Genomic DNA, 14,167 nt, shown 5'->3' with positions numbered 1-14,167 from the left:
TCCGTTGCTGAACCAGCAGGTCCAGGAACAGCTTCTTCCCGACGGCTGTCACTCTACTCAACAACGTACCTCGGTGACTGCCAATCACCCCCCCCCCCCGGACACTTATTATTATTTAGTCAAATCATTTGCTATGTCGCTCTTCCAGGGAGATGCTAAATGCATTTCGTTGTCTCTGTACTGTACACTGACAATGACAATTAAAATTGAATCTGAATCTGAATCTGATTCAATAGTTAATTACATTAATCACGGCAGAGTGCATCTCCTTCACTTCTGTTTGGCTGTTTTCCACTGGTGGCTTGTGTCTGGAGCACACGATCAGTGTTGGTGTAAAAAATTATTTATTTGAACTGTTGGAACAAATTATGTTATTACAAGCTGTGCAGCTTCAATATCAGTGTGGAGTTTTTGGAATGTGTTGAAAGCTTTCACTGGTTCAGAGTTCGAGCATCAACCATCTACTTTGATGTTATTCATGATGAACATTGTCATTAAGACGTTCTTCCCGGTCGTAAGTACATCATCCAGAAAGATTTATGCACCCAGTCTTGTGTGATATATTTACGAATTTCTAGTTCCCAAGCCGTAAGCTCTTTCTGAACATCAGAAGCTGGTTTTGATATTGTGAATATATCCCATATGATCAAAAGGTGATGTCTTTGAACATTATAACTATTTAACAAAAAATGAAGGCCTTTGAAATCATCAAGCTGTGAAAGGCCACCAGGGTGTTCTGGGCCACAGTGAAGTTTCCTTGCCATTGAGGTCTTGTTATCTCTCTGTCCAACTCTGAGAGTGAGAGGACAATTGGATATATGAGTGTGTATCTGCTGGTAGGAGTTTTGGGACAATATGGAGGCAAGAATCTGGGTGGTAGGATTCAGGTCATTGTTAACAGGCACATCTTGCTGTCCAACCACGGTGTGGCTGCGTCCGTTTAAAAAAAGGAGGCAGCATTCCTCTTCATTGCTCACACCTTGCTCTTTTTGAGTAATCTAGTGATGTGAAAAGTATCGATAGCCCTGAGCTAGATTAGTACATCTGCAAATATAGAATATTATTAATTTTAAAATGTAGTTTGAAATATGTTTTGTTTTCCATAATTCAAAAAGATTAATATGTCCATGAGAACAGAAACGGTCTTTGACAAGGGTTCAACATGTGTTTATATGCAACTGTTGAGTGGTTACCTGGCTGGCGTTCCAGATTGTAGCTTCTGTGAACTTGAGATCCAGAATTTCATAACATCATATTTTCTCATGCCAATTTCAATCCATCGTCTATACAGTTCACAATGAAATTTTATTCTCCCAGTACTTTTTCCTGTCACCTGTCTTTCCCACTTTCTTATTACATCACTTCAGATTCCATTCCTTGCCTACATAATAGAGGGAATATATAGTGGTCATTTAAAACCTGCACATCTTTGGAATGTAGGAGGAAACCAGAACACCCAGCAAAACCACACAGCACCAAAAAAAAGACACAAAGTGCTGGACTAACTGAGCGGTTCAGGAGGTAACTCCGGAGAACGTGGATGGGAGATGTTTTGGATTGTGACCCCTCTTTAGACCCTAATTACAACACCAAAGGTTAGAATTGAACCTGGGGCTTTGGAGCTGTGAGGCAGCAGCTTTACCAGTTTCATCACAGAGCAATCCCAAATTACCCAAGTTCCATCGATCATTCCTGTGCCCACTGGCTCAGGCACAGTAATAGTTTTAAAATTTGCATCTATTTAAAAAACCCTCTTACTATTCTAATTCTAACCACCTCCTGCTCCACAAACCCTTGATCTCTCTAATTCCCTAACTCTCATCATTCCAGTATTAAACCTTCAGCTGTCAAGGTCTAGAGCTCCCTGCCTGGACCTCTCACCCTTTCTTTCCAATCTCTCCAAATTAATGGGTACATGTCCTAATATTTACGTGGATCAATGATTAATAATGTTTGATAACATTCCTGCGAAATGCTTTTGGATGTTTTACTACATGGATATATTATGTAAATCACATTGCTTATCTGTGTGATGGAGGGTCTCAAAGCACTGCCTGCTAACAAAAATAACATTTATTTAAAATTGTCTTGCAATTTGACATAACACTGTAAAATGGCAACAAAATCAAAAACAATTTACAGGGTAGATGCCAGTCAGGTGTTTTAATCTATTTTTACTTAAATTTATGTTTTCATTTTTTAATTAAAAGGAAATGTATTTGTGTAGGTTTGAAAAGTCTCTGAAAATAATATAAATCTGTTCAAAACTCTTTGACACAGGCAAGTGTCGAAGGTCAGCGAAATGGTGGGGGGTGGCGGAGAAGAAGTGGGATCAGGTGCAAGAGATGCGTTCCCAGGGGTTCTGAAGCCTGTAGTGTGCTAAAATGTGTCCAGGTACATTATCGGAGTATCAGCAATCGCAATGAATACATAAGACATTCAGGCGGTTGACTGTTAGCTAGGTCAGAAGGTTAGTTTTAAGGAGTGACATAAAGAAGAGAAAATAGGTGAGTCGGGGAATTCCACTGCTATGGATCTTGCATTTACTGGAACAGCCGCTCGTCTGATATCTGAGATCTGGGCAATGTCCATCCATAATTGTGGCGATGAGCCACTTTCTTGAACAACCTTTCACGACAGTGACCACATACACTTGCTCACCATGTGTTTTTGGATGGTTAATGTGGTGGATAAGAGGGGAGGTCTTGAAGAAGCCTTGGTGAATTGCAGCAATGTTGTCTATTGGTGGTATATGTTGCCGCAACAGTACATTGGTGGTGGTGAGAGAATATATATTGAATAGTTATCCCTCTATTCTAAACATATTCTCTCATCACCACCAAAGTGACAACAACATTACTTTACTTTCAATTATTTTTCTGGGTGTCCCTGTAAAAGCCAGCATTTCCCTATTTCCTAGCCAGTATTGCCCTAACTGCCCCTGAAAAGGTAGTGCTAAGCTATGTTCTTAATCCACTGCAGTCCTTCTGGTGAAGGTACATTCTGAGCTATGTAGCCTCATCTCTTATAGCATGAGAACACTTTTACTGTTGGTAACCGAGTGCAAATTTCATAGACTATCGGTAATTCAGTTCCTCTCCTTGGGGGTTGCCTGTGGCTGAACCCAATAATTTGCAACCTGAATGATGCCAAGAAAAGCTTCCAACCACATCATGTAACGTCACTAAGGCTGCCTCAATGCACAATACATAATTTGCTCTACTTGATCCCGTGCACCTGCTGTCATTATTCTTGGTGGTAGAAGTTGTGTGTTTGGGAAGCGTCAATGGAGTAGCCTGGGCAAGTGGGTGCAATGGCCTTTATAGATGGTGCACTCCATAGCCCCTGGTGAAGCAATTAAATTTATGGTGGCTCAGGATGTCAGAATTGGGGGAGTGCAGAGTCTTCCAGTATTTTTTTTGTTGTTGTCATGTTTAGTATACTTGTAGACAAATAGTCATTGATGGCTGTACTTTGCAATTAACATTTGATTTTAATTTATTTTCCAGAAAAAATATGCAGCGGAATAAACAAATGGCAATGGGTCGGAAGAAATTCAATATGGATCCCAAGAAGGTGAGAAATCTTATTGTTTCTGTATTTTCAATATTTTGAGCCAGTGTTTTTATTGCTGGATATGGCTGATATATTGCCCTCAGTTAATCAACGCAACAACTATTGAGTTAATTCAGTGATGATTAAAGGGAGGGGTTGAGGTACAAGGGAGGCATTCTGATATCTTCCTCTTCTGTGGGACAACATTCGGCCTTAATTCAGGCATGAGTGTCAGGGAGTAGTAAATGTGATAAGGTATTTCAACCCATCAAGGGTGCTAATCTCAGCAAACATGTAAATTGCCCCATTGTTCTCACTTAATCAGTTGAAGGTGAGTGGTACAGATTTGCTGGAAATTAGTAAATGTTTCAAAAACCGCTGTAAATTCACAATTTAAGCAAGATATTCAAACAATTAGAGCAACGTTGTTAAAAAGCCATCTTTCAGATGGCAATAAATGTTTAAAGTTACAATTCATAGGTATCAAAAAATAAGGGACAAGGTGCTGGAGTAACTCAACGGGTCAGCCAGCATCTCTGGAGAACATGGATAGGTGACATTTCAGACTGGGACCTTTCTTCAGACCTGATGCTGGCTGACCCTGTTGAGTTACTCCAGCACTTGATGGGGTTTTTTGCAAACCAGCATCCATAATCAAAAAAAATAGGTTGATATAAGGAAGGGATAGAGATTTGTATCCTGCTCACATTCATTTCTAAATTAGGAAAAGTAAGTAAGTAGGTTTATTGGCCAAGTATTCACAAACAAGGAATTTGCCTTGGTGCTCCGCCCACAAATAACAACATGACATACAGTGACAGTTACGAATGACTCCGATAACACTGAACATTAATAATAATAAAACATTAATGATAAAACACCATTGATCAAGCATGTGAACCAACAGAATACCAGATCAAAGGCAGGCTGTACATTTTTGGCTGTTGAGTACAGTAACTAGTCATGGATAAAAACTGTTTTTATGTCTGGCTGTGGCAGCTTTGACAGTCCGAAGTCGCCTTCCAGAGGGAAGTGATTCAAAGAGTTTGTGGCCAGGGTGAGAGGAGTCAGAGATGATCTTGCCCGCTCGCTTCCTGGCCCTTGCAGTGTACAATGGTGTTGTTCATCAATGGAGGGAAGGTTGCAGCCAGAAACCTTCTCTGCCGATCGGACGATTCGCTGCAGCCTCCAGGTGTCGTGTTTGGTGGCTGAGCCAAACCGGACCATGATGGAGAAGGTGAGAACAGACTCTACGATGGCCGTGTAGAATTGGACCATCATTGCCTGTGGCAGATTGTGCTTTCTCAGCTGCCGTAGGAAGTACATCCCCTGTTGTGCCTTTTTGACTGTGGAGTCGATGGTAGCCCCCCACTTAAGGTCCTTGGAGATGATGGTTCCCAGGAACTTAAAAGACTCCACAGATGTGACTGGTGTTGTTGATGGTGAGTGGGGTGAGGGGAGGGGGAGCTCTCCTAAACTCTTCAATCAATTCCACTGTCTTAAGAGCATTGAGCTCTAGGTTGTTGCGACGGCACCAGGACGCCAGCTGTGACACTTCCTGTCTGTAGGCAGATTCCTCCCCATCCTGGATCAGTCCTATCAGGGTTGTGTCGTCCGCAAACTTGAGAAGCTTGACAAAGGTGTCTGTGGAGGTGCAGTCGTTGGTGTAGAGAGAGTAGAGTAGAGGAGAGGAGAGAGTACGCAGACTTGCGGTGCTCCTATGCTGAGTGTTTGCGCGTCCGAGATGTGCTTTCCCAGCCTCATATGCTGCTTCCTGTCTGTCAGGAAGCTGGTGATCCACCGACAGAGGGGGTCAGGCACAGTCAACTCGGAAAGTTTGGAGTGTAGTAGCTCTGGCACAATGGTGTTGAATGCAGAGCTAAAATCAACAAACAGGATCCTCGAATAGGTCCCCTGGTGGTCCAGGTGCTGTAGGATGAACTGCAGGCCCAGGTTGACGTTGTCATCCACAGATCTATTGGCCCGGTATGCAAACTGCAGAGGGTCTAGCAGGGAGTTTGTAATAGTTTTCAGCCTTTCTAGTGTCTTCATGAATACAGAGGTTAGTGTGACAGGCCTGTAGTCATTAAGACAAGTAATCCTTGCCTTTTTGGGTACAGGGACAGGTAAAGGATAAGCAACTTCTGATTTTCCTGTTAAATGGTATTAATTGTCCTCTACAATCATTTTATAGTGTTGAGCTGATGTTCTTCTTGACTGATAGGTGAATGTAATGTCACCAAATAAATACTGGTGCAGCAAACAGATAAAAAGCCATAGGATCAATAATAACAATAGTAACTCACATTTATGAAAGAAGTGCAGACACAAACAGGCTTCGATGGAAGAGAAGAGAGAAAAATTAAAGTATTTTACCTGAAGAAGAATGCACACCTCGTGTTTCCAGGTTGCACATTTATGGTGCAGGGTCTTGACATGAAATGTCAGCCGTTCGTTCCTCTGTCTCCACACGTACTGCCTAACAAACTGAGTTCCTCCAGCAGTGCACATCTATGGTCTCTAAAGTACAACGTGACAGACCATCTTTCAAGTTAAATATTTGCTCCTTAGTGAAATATATTACAGTTTCAAAGATGTCTGTAGTACTGTATGGTCTTATTTATGCCATCTTTTTGGATCATTAATTGGACTTTTGGGCAATTGCACCAATTGCTGGCAATTTTAGTTTGATTGAAAACTAGGAACTAGGATTGCCAATTGAATCACATTACTCAACGATTAAAAGAGTCCCAAATTAAATTGTGTGATTACATTTATATTTTCGTCAGTATCTCCAGAAAAATGGTAATGTGATTTTGTACCTTATGCAAGCAGAAAACAACTGCTCATATTTTTGTTACTTTGATCTCTTTAGTGAAAATATTGACATCATCTAATTCTTCAACACGTCATGTTATTTAAGTTACTTAACTCTGTTGTCCATACATGCACAGTGTTTATGAAGTATATAAATCCTCAGATTTAATGATACTAGTCTGTTTTTATATGTATTTGTTGTGGAATTTATGTGTGCAGTAAAAAAAACAAGTTTTAGATCTTGGAAGTGGTGAGAAATGTTGAACTTCACACGAGGGATTATTTTATTTTTTCTTCTTTACAGTCTTTGTTTACCCACCTCAGCAGTATTAATAAACATTTAAAATTGCTTCACAATAGTTGCTTTACTAACATTGACGTAAGCTATGTCTAAATACACGCCAAATTTGAGAAATTGCTGCAATCCATTTAGCACTTTATCGTTTCTTTTATGGCTGAAAATTATGATTAAAGGGAACAGACCTGAAGCTTACGTTTTTGGTTAGAGAAAGGCAACAATGAGAGGGGAAAATAATGATATATCATTCTATTAAATTAAGAATAATCATTATTTTACTCAGTGCATTTGCAGTAATAAGGCTGCGTGATCAGTAAAGTATCTCTACAACTCGATGAACAGCTTAGTTATATTTTGGTTTATTATCCTCATTTATCAAGAGAGACTCATTATAAAAGCACATTTGAGATTTGTTGGAGACCAGCCAATCTGCACAAAGGCAGGATTCCTATGATGAAAGAAAGTTTAATTATAGTAATTGCCTTCATTCCCTTCCAGGATATTTGCAAATTATTGACGTTAACAATTGAGCACTGTTGTATTGAATTGTTTATAGTTATGCAAAATTGTTATTTCTCTGAATATAATTAAAAAATGACCTTGCATTTATTTTATGATATTCATAGATAAATAAACTTCTGATTAAAAAAAAGATATGAAATAAAAATGAACCAAACTGGCGACGCTCAGCGCATCAGACAGCATCTCTGGGGTGTGAAACAATGTCACTTTGTAACAACCTTTCTCTTAGTTTACACTGGATATGTTTTTTTAAACAATCTCTCATTAACATTGGCGCAGTAATGTCATAAACACCTTATAAAACTTGTGATTGCACACCATTCCCCATAGAATCACATAATTAACTTACAATACAATTCAATACAATTCAATTTATTGTCATTTGGGCCCCTTGAGGTCCAAACGAAATGTCGTTTCTGCAGCCATACATTACAAACAAATAGACCCAAGACACAACATAATTTACATAAACATCCATCACATTGCTGTGATGGAAGGCCAAAAAAACTTATCTCTCCACTGCACTCTCCCCCCCCCGATGTCAAAGTCAAAGCCCCCGGCGGGCGATGGCGAATTGTCCCGTGGCCATTAAAGCCACGCCGGGTGATGCAAGGCCGCACACCGGGTCTTGATGTTAGAGCCCCCGGCGCGCGCTCGCAGAGACCCGCAGACTTGAATTCAATTCAATTCAATGAACTTTATTTTTCTGTTAGGAACTTTGGTTTCTGCAGCCATACAACAAAAAGAAACAATTTCACAAGACACACAACCAAACTCAATTCACACAGACATCCATCCCAGTGAATCTCCTCCTCACTGTGATGGAAGGCAAAGTCTTGTCTCTCCGCTGCTCTCCATCCTCTCCCGATGTTACAGCCCCCGGGGGGCGATGGTAAGTCCCGCGGCCGTTAAAACCGCGCTGGGCGATGTCAGGCCCCGCAACTTGGGCGGGAGAAGCTGCCGCCGCGGGTGCTCCGAAAAGCGGTCTCCCACCAGGGACCCGCAAGCTCCCGATGTCACCGTCCACAGGCCTGCAGGTGGAGCCTCCGAAGCTCCGAAGTCCGGCCGCAGCAGCGTGCCACCACAGTTCCCCACACTCCGAGGCTGGCCTGCCCCATGATGGTAAGTCCGCAGGCTCCGCGACTGGACCCCCCAGTTTGTTCCGGCTCCATGGTGCTAGGCCCCAACGTCAACGGAGACCCTACAGGGAAAAGGTCGGGTCTCCCGTGCAGGGAAGAGATTTAAAAGTCGCCCCCCCCCCCCCCCCCCCCCCCTCACATATGCACAGTTAAAAACAATATAAAAACCACAGCAAACTACACATTGAACGGGACAAAAAAAAGGACAGAGGGACTGCAGGGGCCGCTGCCATTACAGTGCCACCATTACAAAACCCTTTCATTGCAGTTATAACATTATTCTTCATTCTGATCTTTCGATCATCATACAGTGCCCTCCATAATGTTTGGAACAAAGACCCATCATTTATTTATTTGCCTCTGTACTCCACAATTTGAGATTTGTAATAGAAAAAAATCACATGTGGTTAAAGTGCACATTGTCAGATTTTATTAAACGATATTTTTATACATTTTGGTTTCACCATGTAGAAATTACAGCTGTGTTTATATATATCCCCCCCCCCCCCCCCATTTCAGGGCATCATAATGTTTGGGACACATGGCTTCACAGGCGTTTGTAATTGCTCAGGTGTGTTTAATTGCCTCCTTTATGCATGTATAAGAGAGCTCTCAGCCCCTAGTCTTTCCTCCAGTCTTTCCATCACCTTTGGAAACTTTCATTGCTGTTTATCAACATGAGCACCAAAGTTGTGTCAATGGAAGTCAAAGATGCCATTATGAGACTGAGAAACAAGAATAAAACTGTTAGAGATCTGCCAAACCTTAGGCTTACCAAAATCAACTTTGGAACATCATTAAGAAGAAAGAGAGCATTGGTGAACTTACTAATCGCAAAGGGACTGGCAGGCCAAGGAAGACCTCCACAGCTGATGACAGAAGAATTCTCTCTATAATAAAGAAAAATCCCCAAGCACCTGTCCGACAGATCAGAAACACTCTTCAGGAGTCAGGTGTGGATTTGTCAATGACCACTGTCCGCAGAAGACTTCATGAACAGAAATACAGAGGCTACACTGCAAGATGCAAACCACTGGTTAGCCCCATAAATAGTACTTAAAAGAGCAACCACAGTTCTGGAAAAAAAGGTCTTGTGGACAGAAGAGATGTAGATTAACTTAGATCAGAGTGATGGCAAGAGCAAAATACGAAGGAGCGAAGGAACTGCCCAAGATCCAAAGCATACCACCTCATCTGTGAAACACGGTGGTGGGGGTGTTATGGCCTGGGCATGTATGGCTGCTGAAGGTACTGGCTCACTTATCTTCATTGATGATACAACTGCTGATGGTAGCAGCATAATGAATTCTGAAGTTATAGACACATCCTATCTGCTCAAGTTCAAACAAATGCCTCAAAACTCATTGGCTGGCGGTTCATTCTACAGCAAAACAATGATCCCAAACATATTGCAAAAGCAACAAGGGAGTTTTCACAGCTAAAAAATGGTCAATTCTTGAGTGGCCAAGACAATCACCCAATTTGAACGCAATTGAGCATGCCTTTTACATGCTGAAGAGAACGCTGAAGGCCCCAAAATAAGCATAAGCTAAAGATGGCTGCAATACAGGCCTGGCAGAGCATCAACATAGAAGACACCCAGCAACTGGTGATGTCCATGAATCGCAGACTTCAAGCAGTCATTGCATGCAAAGGATATGCAACAAAATACTAAGCATGACTACTTTCATTTACATGACATTGCTGTGTCCCAAACATTATGGTGCCATGAAATGGGGAGATTATGTATAAATACTGCTGTAATTTCTACACGGTGAAACCAATATGTGTAAAAATGCCCTATATTAAAATCTGACAATGTGCACTTAACTACATGTGATTTTTTTTCTATTACAAACCTCAAATGGCGGAGTAGAGGCAAATAAATAAATGATGGGTCTTTGTCCCAAACATTATGGAGGGCACTGTAAGAACAGATTAAAAAACACTTTAGGGATAAGACATACACACTGAATTCTTCCATTGCATGTTTATTGAACAAATGATAAAGATAAAAATAATAAAATTAGAAGCAAAATTATTGATAGCCATACACTCTATCAGATAGATGGTGTTTGTTAAACATTTTAAATCTAAATCAAAAATGTTCTGTCTTTAAGATTGTTTTAATCTTTATCTCTTAATTGCATCACATCTGCACATTTGCTTTCAAAAGCATTCCATCCTCGTGTTTCTCTACTGGACTGTATTCTCCAGTACCCATGATAATGGGATAGGTTAAAATAAATGCTCTAATATTGTTTTATAAAGTCATCAAGTGAATTTTAACTGTGTTCTCTGTTACAGGGGATTCAATTCCTGATTGAAAATGAGCTATTAAAGAATACTCGAGAGGATATCGCACAGTTTTTGTATAAAGGAGAGGGACTAAACAAGACTGCAATTGGGGATTATCTTGGAGAGAGGTAATATGTTTATTAATTTTGAACCACCTATTTTGTGACAGCACAATCTTCCACTTCAAACTGAATGTAAACCATGGAATGTTATTCTATTTTCTGCTTTCATAATCTACTGCAAAATCAATCTCAGATTTTATATTATGGGACTCTTGATAATTGGTGACAAAACAAAATTCTCATCATCATGCCCCAGAAGGATGGTTCTCAGCCCCTTACTATACTCATACACTCACGGCCACATTCTGTTCAAGTTTGCAGATGACTCCATTGTAGTGGTGGGATCTCGAACAATGATAAGGCAGGGTACGGGAAGGAGGTTGAGAGCTAAGTAATATGATGTCAAGACAACAACCTCTCCCTCAATGTCAGCAAGATGAAAGAGCTAGTTATTGACCTGGAAGCCTTGAGAAATATTTGTTCCAATCAGCATTAATGGTGCCAAAGGGGTCGAGGGTTTCCAGTCCCAAGGCATAAATATCAAAAAACAATCTGACCAGGCCAATTCACATTGAAGCTACAGCCAGAAAAGTTCACCAATGCCTCTACTTCCTCAGAAGACAAGAAATCCAGCATGTCTCCAACAACTCTGACCAACTTCTTAAATGCACCTTAGAAAGCATCTTATCGAGATGCATCAACTTGGGTTAGCAAAAGCTCTGCCCAAGACTGAGAAATTGCAGGGAGTTGCAGATGCAGCCGAGTCCATCACACAGACCACACTTTTCACTTTTGACTTCATTAAGGGTACTGATTTCCCCAGCATTGAAGGGGACTACAGAAGTTGATGCCTCATAAAGGCAGCAAGCATCATACTCTCATTTCACTCCTGCCATCAGGAAGAAGGTATAGAAGCCCGAAAACTGTAATGTCCAGGTTCAGGAGCAGCTTCTTCACAACAACCATCAAGCTATCAAACACTACAACCACCAAATAAGCTCAAACTACATAGACTGGGGGTGGATTGTTTTTGTCTTTGCACTATTATTGGGTTTTTAAAAAATATATACTGAATTGTTGTTGTTTATTATGATGTTTATAGAGTATTATGTTTACGTATCTGTTGTGCTGCTGCAAGTAAGAATTTCAATATTCTATTTCGGGACATTTGGCAAAACACTCTTGACTCTTGATCTGCACACTTCACGCTGTCTCGGATACAAAAGCTTTAAAAGCACGTACCACCGGACTCGGGAACTTCCCCTCTGTTATCAGACTATTGAAAGATCTCCCATAGGATAAGACAATCCACCAACCCAGCTTCATTGCGGACGCAATGTTATGATACAATGCTGTAAAACTACATTCTGCGCTCTTTTTTCTTTGCTTTACCTGTTGTATTTGTGTATGGCTTGATTATAATCGTGTATAGTATATCTGATTTAATTTGATAATGTGCAAACAAAAACCTTTCATTGTATTTCCGTGACGATAAAATACCAATACCCGTCTAATAGTTTGGCTTAATGCCGACCTTTGCCCATGTGTCAAGTACTGAGCTAATTTATTTAGGTATGGAATGTTGCAGAGGTTAATAGAAACATAGAAAATAGGAGTATTCCATTCGGCTCTTCGAGCCAGCACCACCATTCAATATGATCATGGCAGATCATCCAAAATCAGCACCCCGTTCTGGCTTTTTCCCCCATATCCCTTGATTCCCTTAGCCCTAAGAGCTAAATCTAACCCTCTCTTGAAAACATCCAATGAATTGGCCTCCTCTGCCTTCTGTGGCAGAGAATTCCCCAGATTCACAACTCTGGGTGAAAACATTTTTCCTCATCTTAGTCCTAAATGGCCTACCCCATATTCTTAAACTATGACCCCTGGTTCTGGACTCCAACATCAGGAAACTTTTTTCCTGCATCTACCCTATCCAATCCTCGAAGAATCACTCTCATCATTCTAATTTCCAGCGAATACAAGCCCAGTCGACCAATTCTTTCAATATACGTCAGTCCCGCCATTCTGGGAATTAACCTGGTCAACCTACACTGTAATACTGTAATTGCTTACTTTCCAGCACAGTCTAAACAGCTGACGTAAAGATCCCATTTTAATTGAAAGTAGGATTAGGTCACATACAAACCAGCTGTCGCTATCTTGGTCAGAATTTTGCCTGATAGTGTGCTCCCCTATAGAAGGTGGGGGGTGAGTTTTTTTAGGTGAGAAGAATTGTGTATTGTGAAGCCACTACATTCTCACACTTTGTTTAAGAAGGAACTGCAGATGCCGGAAAATCGAAGGGACACAAAAATGCTGGAGAAACTCAGCGGGTGCAGCAGCATCTATGGAGCAAAGGAAATAGGCAACGTTTCGGGCCGAAACCCTTCTTCAGACTGATGGGGGGGGGGGTTTCGGCCCAAAACGTTTTTCCTTCACTCCATAGATGCTGCTGCACCCGCTGAGTTTCTCCAGCATTTTTGTGTACATTCTCACACTTTTTGTCTTTTCATTTCTGTCCTTTGCCCAACTATCTACCTATCAAAGGCTTTGACCTGCCCCTCCTCTCTTCCAGCTTTATTCACCTCGACACCCCCGGCATCACAATCCATCCATGTTCTCCAGTCGCTGCCTGACCTGTTGAGTTACTCCAGTACTATGTGTCTTTTTTTGAGATGACATTCGCTGGTAGAGCAGACGGATGAATGGCAATCAAAATTTAATACAGAGAAATGTGAAGTGATGTACTTGATCAGAGAGAATGATGGTAGCCATTAGAAGTGCTGTCAGTCTGTGAGTTGTATGCAGGAACATGGAATTGTGTTGTTAATGGACATAAATCCTTGAAAGTCGCAGGATAAATTGAGGAAGTGCTTAGTAAAGAAATAAGATTCTGGGATTCATAAATGGGTGAATAGCATACAAATGCCGGGAAGTTGTGCTGCAATTGCATAAACCACTGGTTACGCCAGAAGTGTGGTGTTACTTCTAATTCTGATCACCTAGGATCTGAATGTCTTGGAATGTGTTCCAGGTATGAGCGATTTTAGCCATCTGGTCGAATAGGGAATTAGTCAACTCCTCAGGGAAACAGCACAGGCATGATAGGCTGAAGGGCTAGTTTTTGTTGTACTTTATTCCAAGTGACTTATGAATTAACAAATCGATGCAACACTCATGATATCTTGTTTACTTTCTGATCTTTTGCAGAGATGAATTCAATGTCAAGGTTCTCCATGCATTTGTGGAGCTTCATGAATTCACAGACTTAAATCTGGTGCAGGCTTTGCGGTAAGAATGAATAGTCAAAATATCAGAAAATTTAAGTTAGCATTTAGGCAGCCCAGCAGTGTTTGCCTTTACCTCGACCCTCACAAATAAATTGAAACTAACTCGCTTATCACCAGTGGTCTGCTGCTTGTGAAGTGGCAAAGGGCTGATTATAAGATTATTGGAGATGAAAATTAACTTAT

At 41.1% G+C, this 14,167-nt stretch overlaps 1 protein-coding gene across 5 annotated transcripts in view; it reads left to right on the top strand.

The window, feature by feature from the left end:
* Positions 1–14,167, top strand: part of cyth1 (cytohesin 1) — a 178,460-nt gene that overhangs the window by 139,495 nt on the left and 24,798 nt on the right. For all 5 annotated transcript variants that reach the window (XM_033044279.1, XM_033044277.1, XM_033044278.1 and 2 more), the window contains exons 4-6: positions 3,510–3,576; positions 10,639–10,757; positions 13,905–13,985. In XM_033044279.1, the coding sequence (XP_032900170.1) occupies positions 3,510–3,576; positions 10,639–10,757; positions 13,905–13,985 (267 nt within the window). The remainder of the gene's footprint in view (positions 1–3,509; positions 3,577–10,638; positions 10,758–13,904; positions 13,986–14,167) is intronic.

The sequence above is a fragment of the Amblyraja radiata genome, chromosome 26 (assembly GCF_010909765.2).
Source record: "Amblyraja radiata isolate CabotCenter1 chromosome 26, sAmbRad1.1.pri, whole genome shotgun sequence".
Taxonomy (NCBI): Eukaryota; Metazoa; Chordata; class Chondrichthyes; order Rajiformes; family Rajidae; genus Amblyraja; species Amblyraja radiata.
The sequence above is the reverse complement of the archived record's forward strand: the minus strand, read 5'-3'. Positions and strand labels throughout refer to the sequence as shown.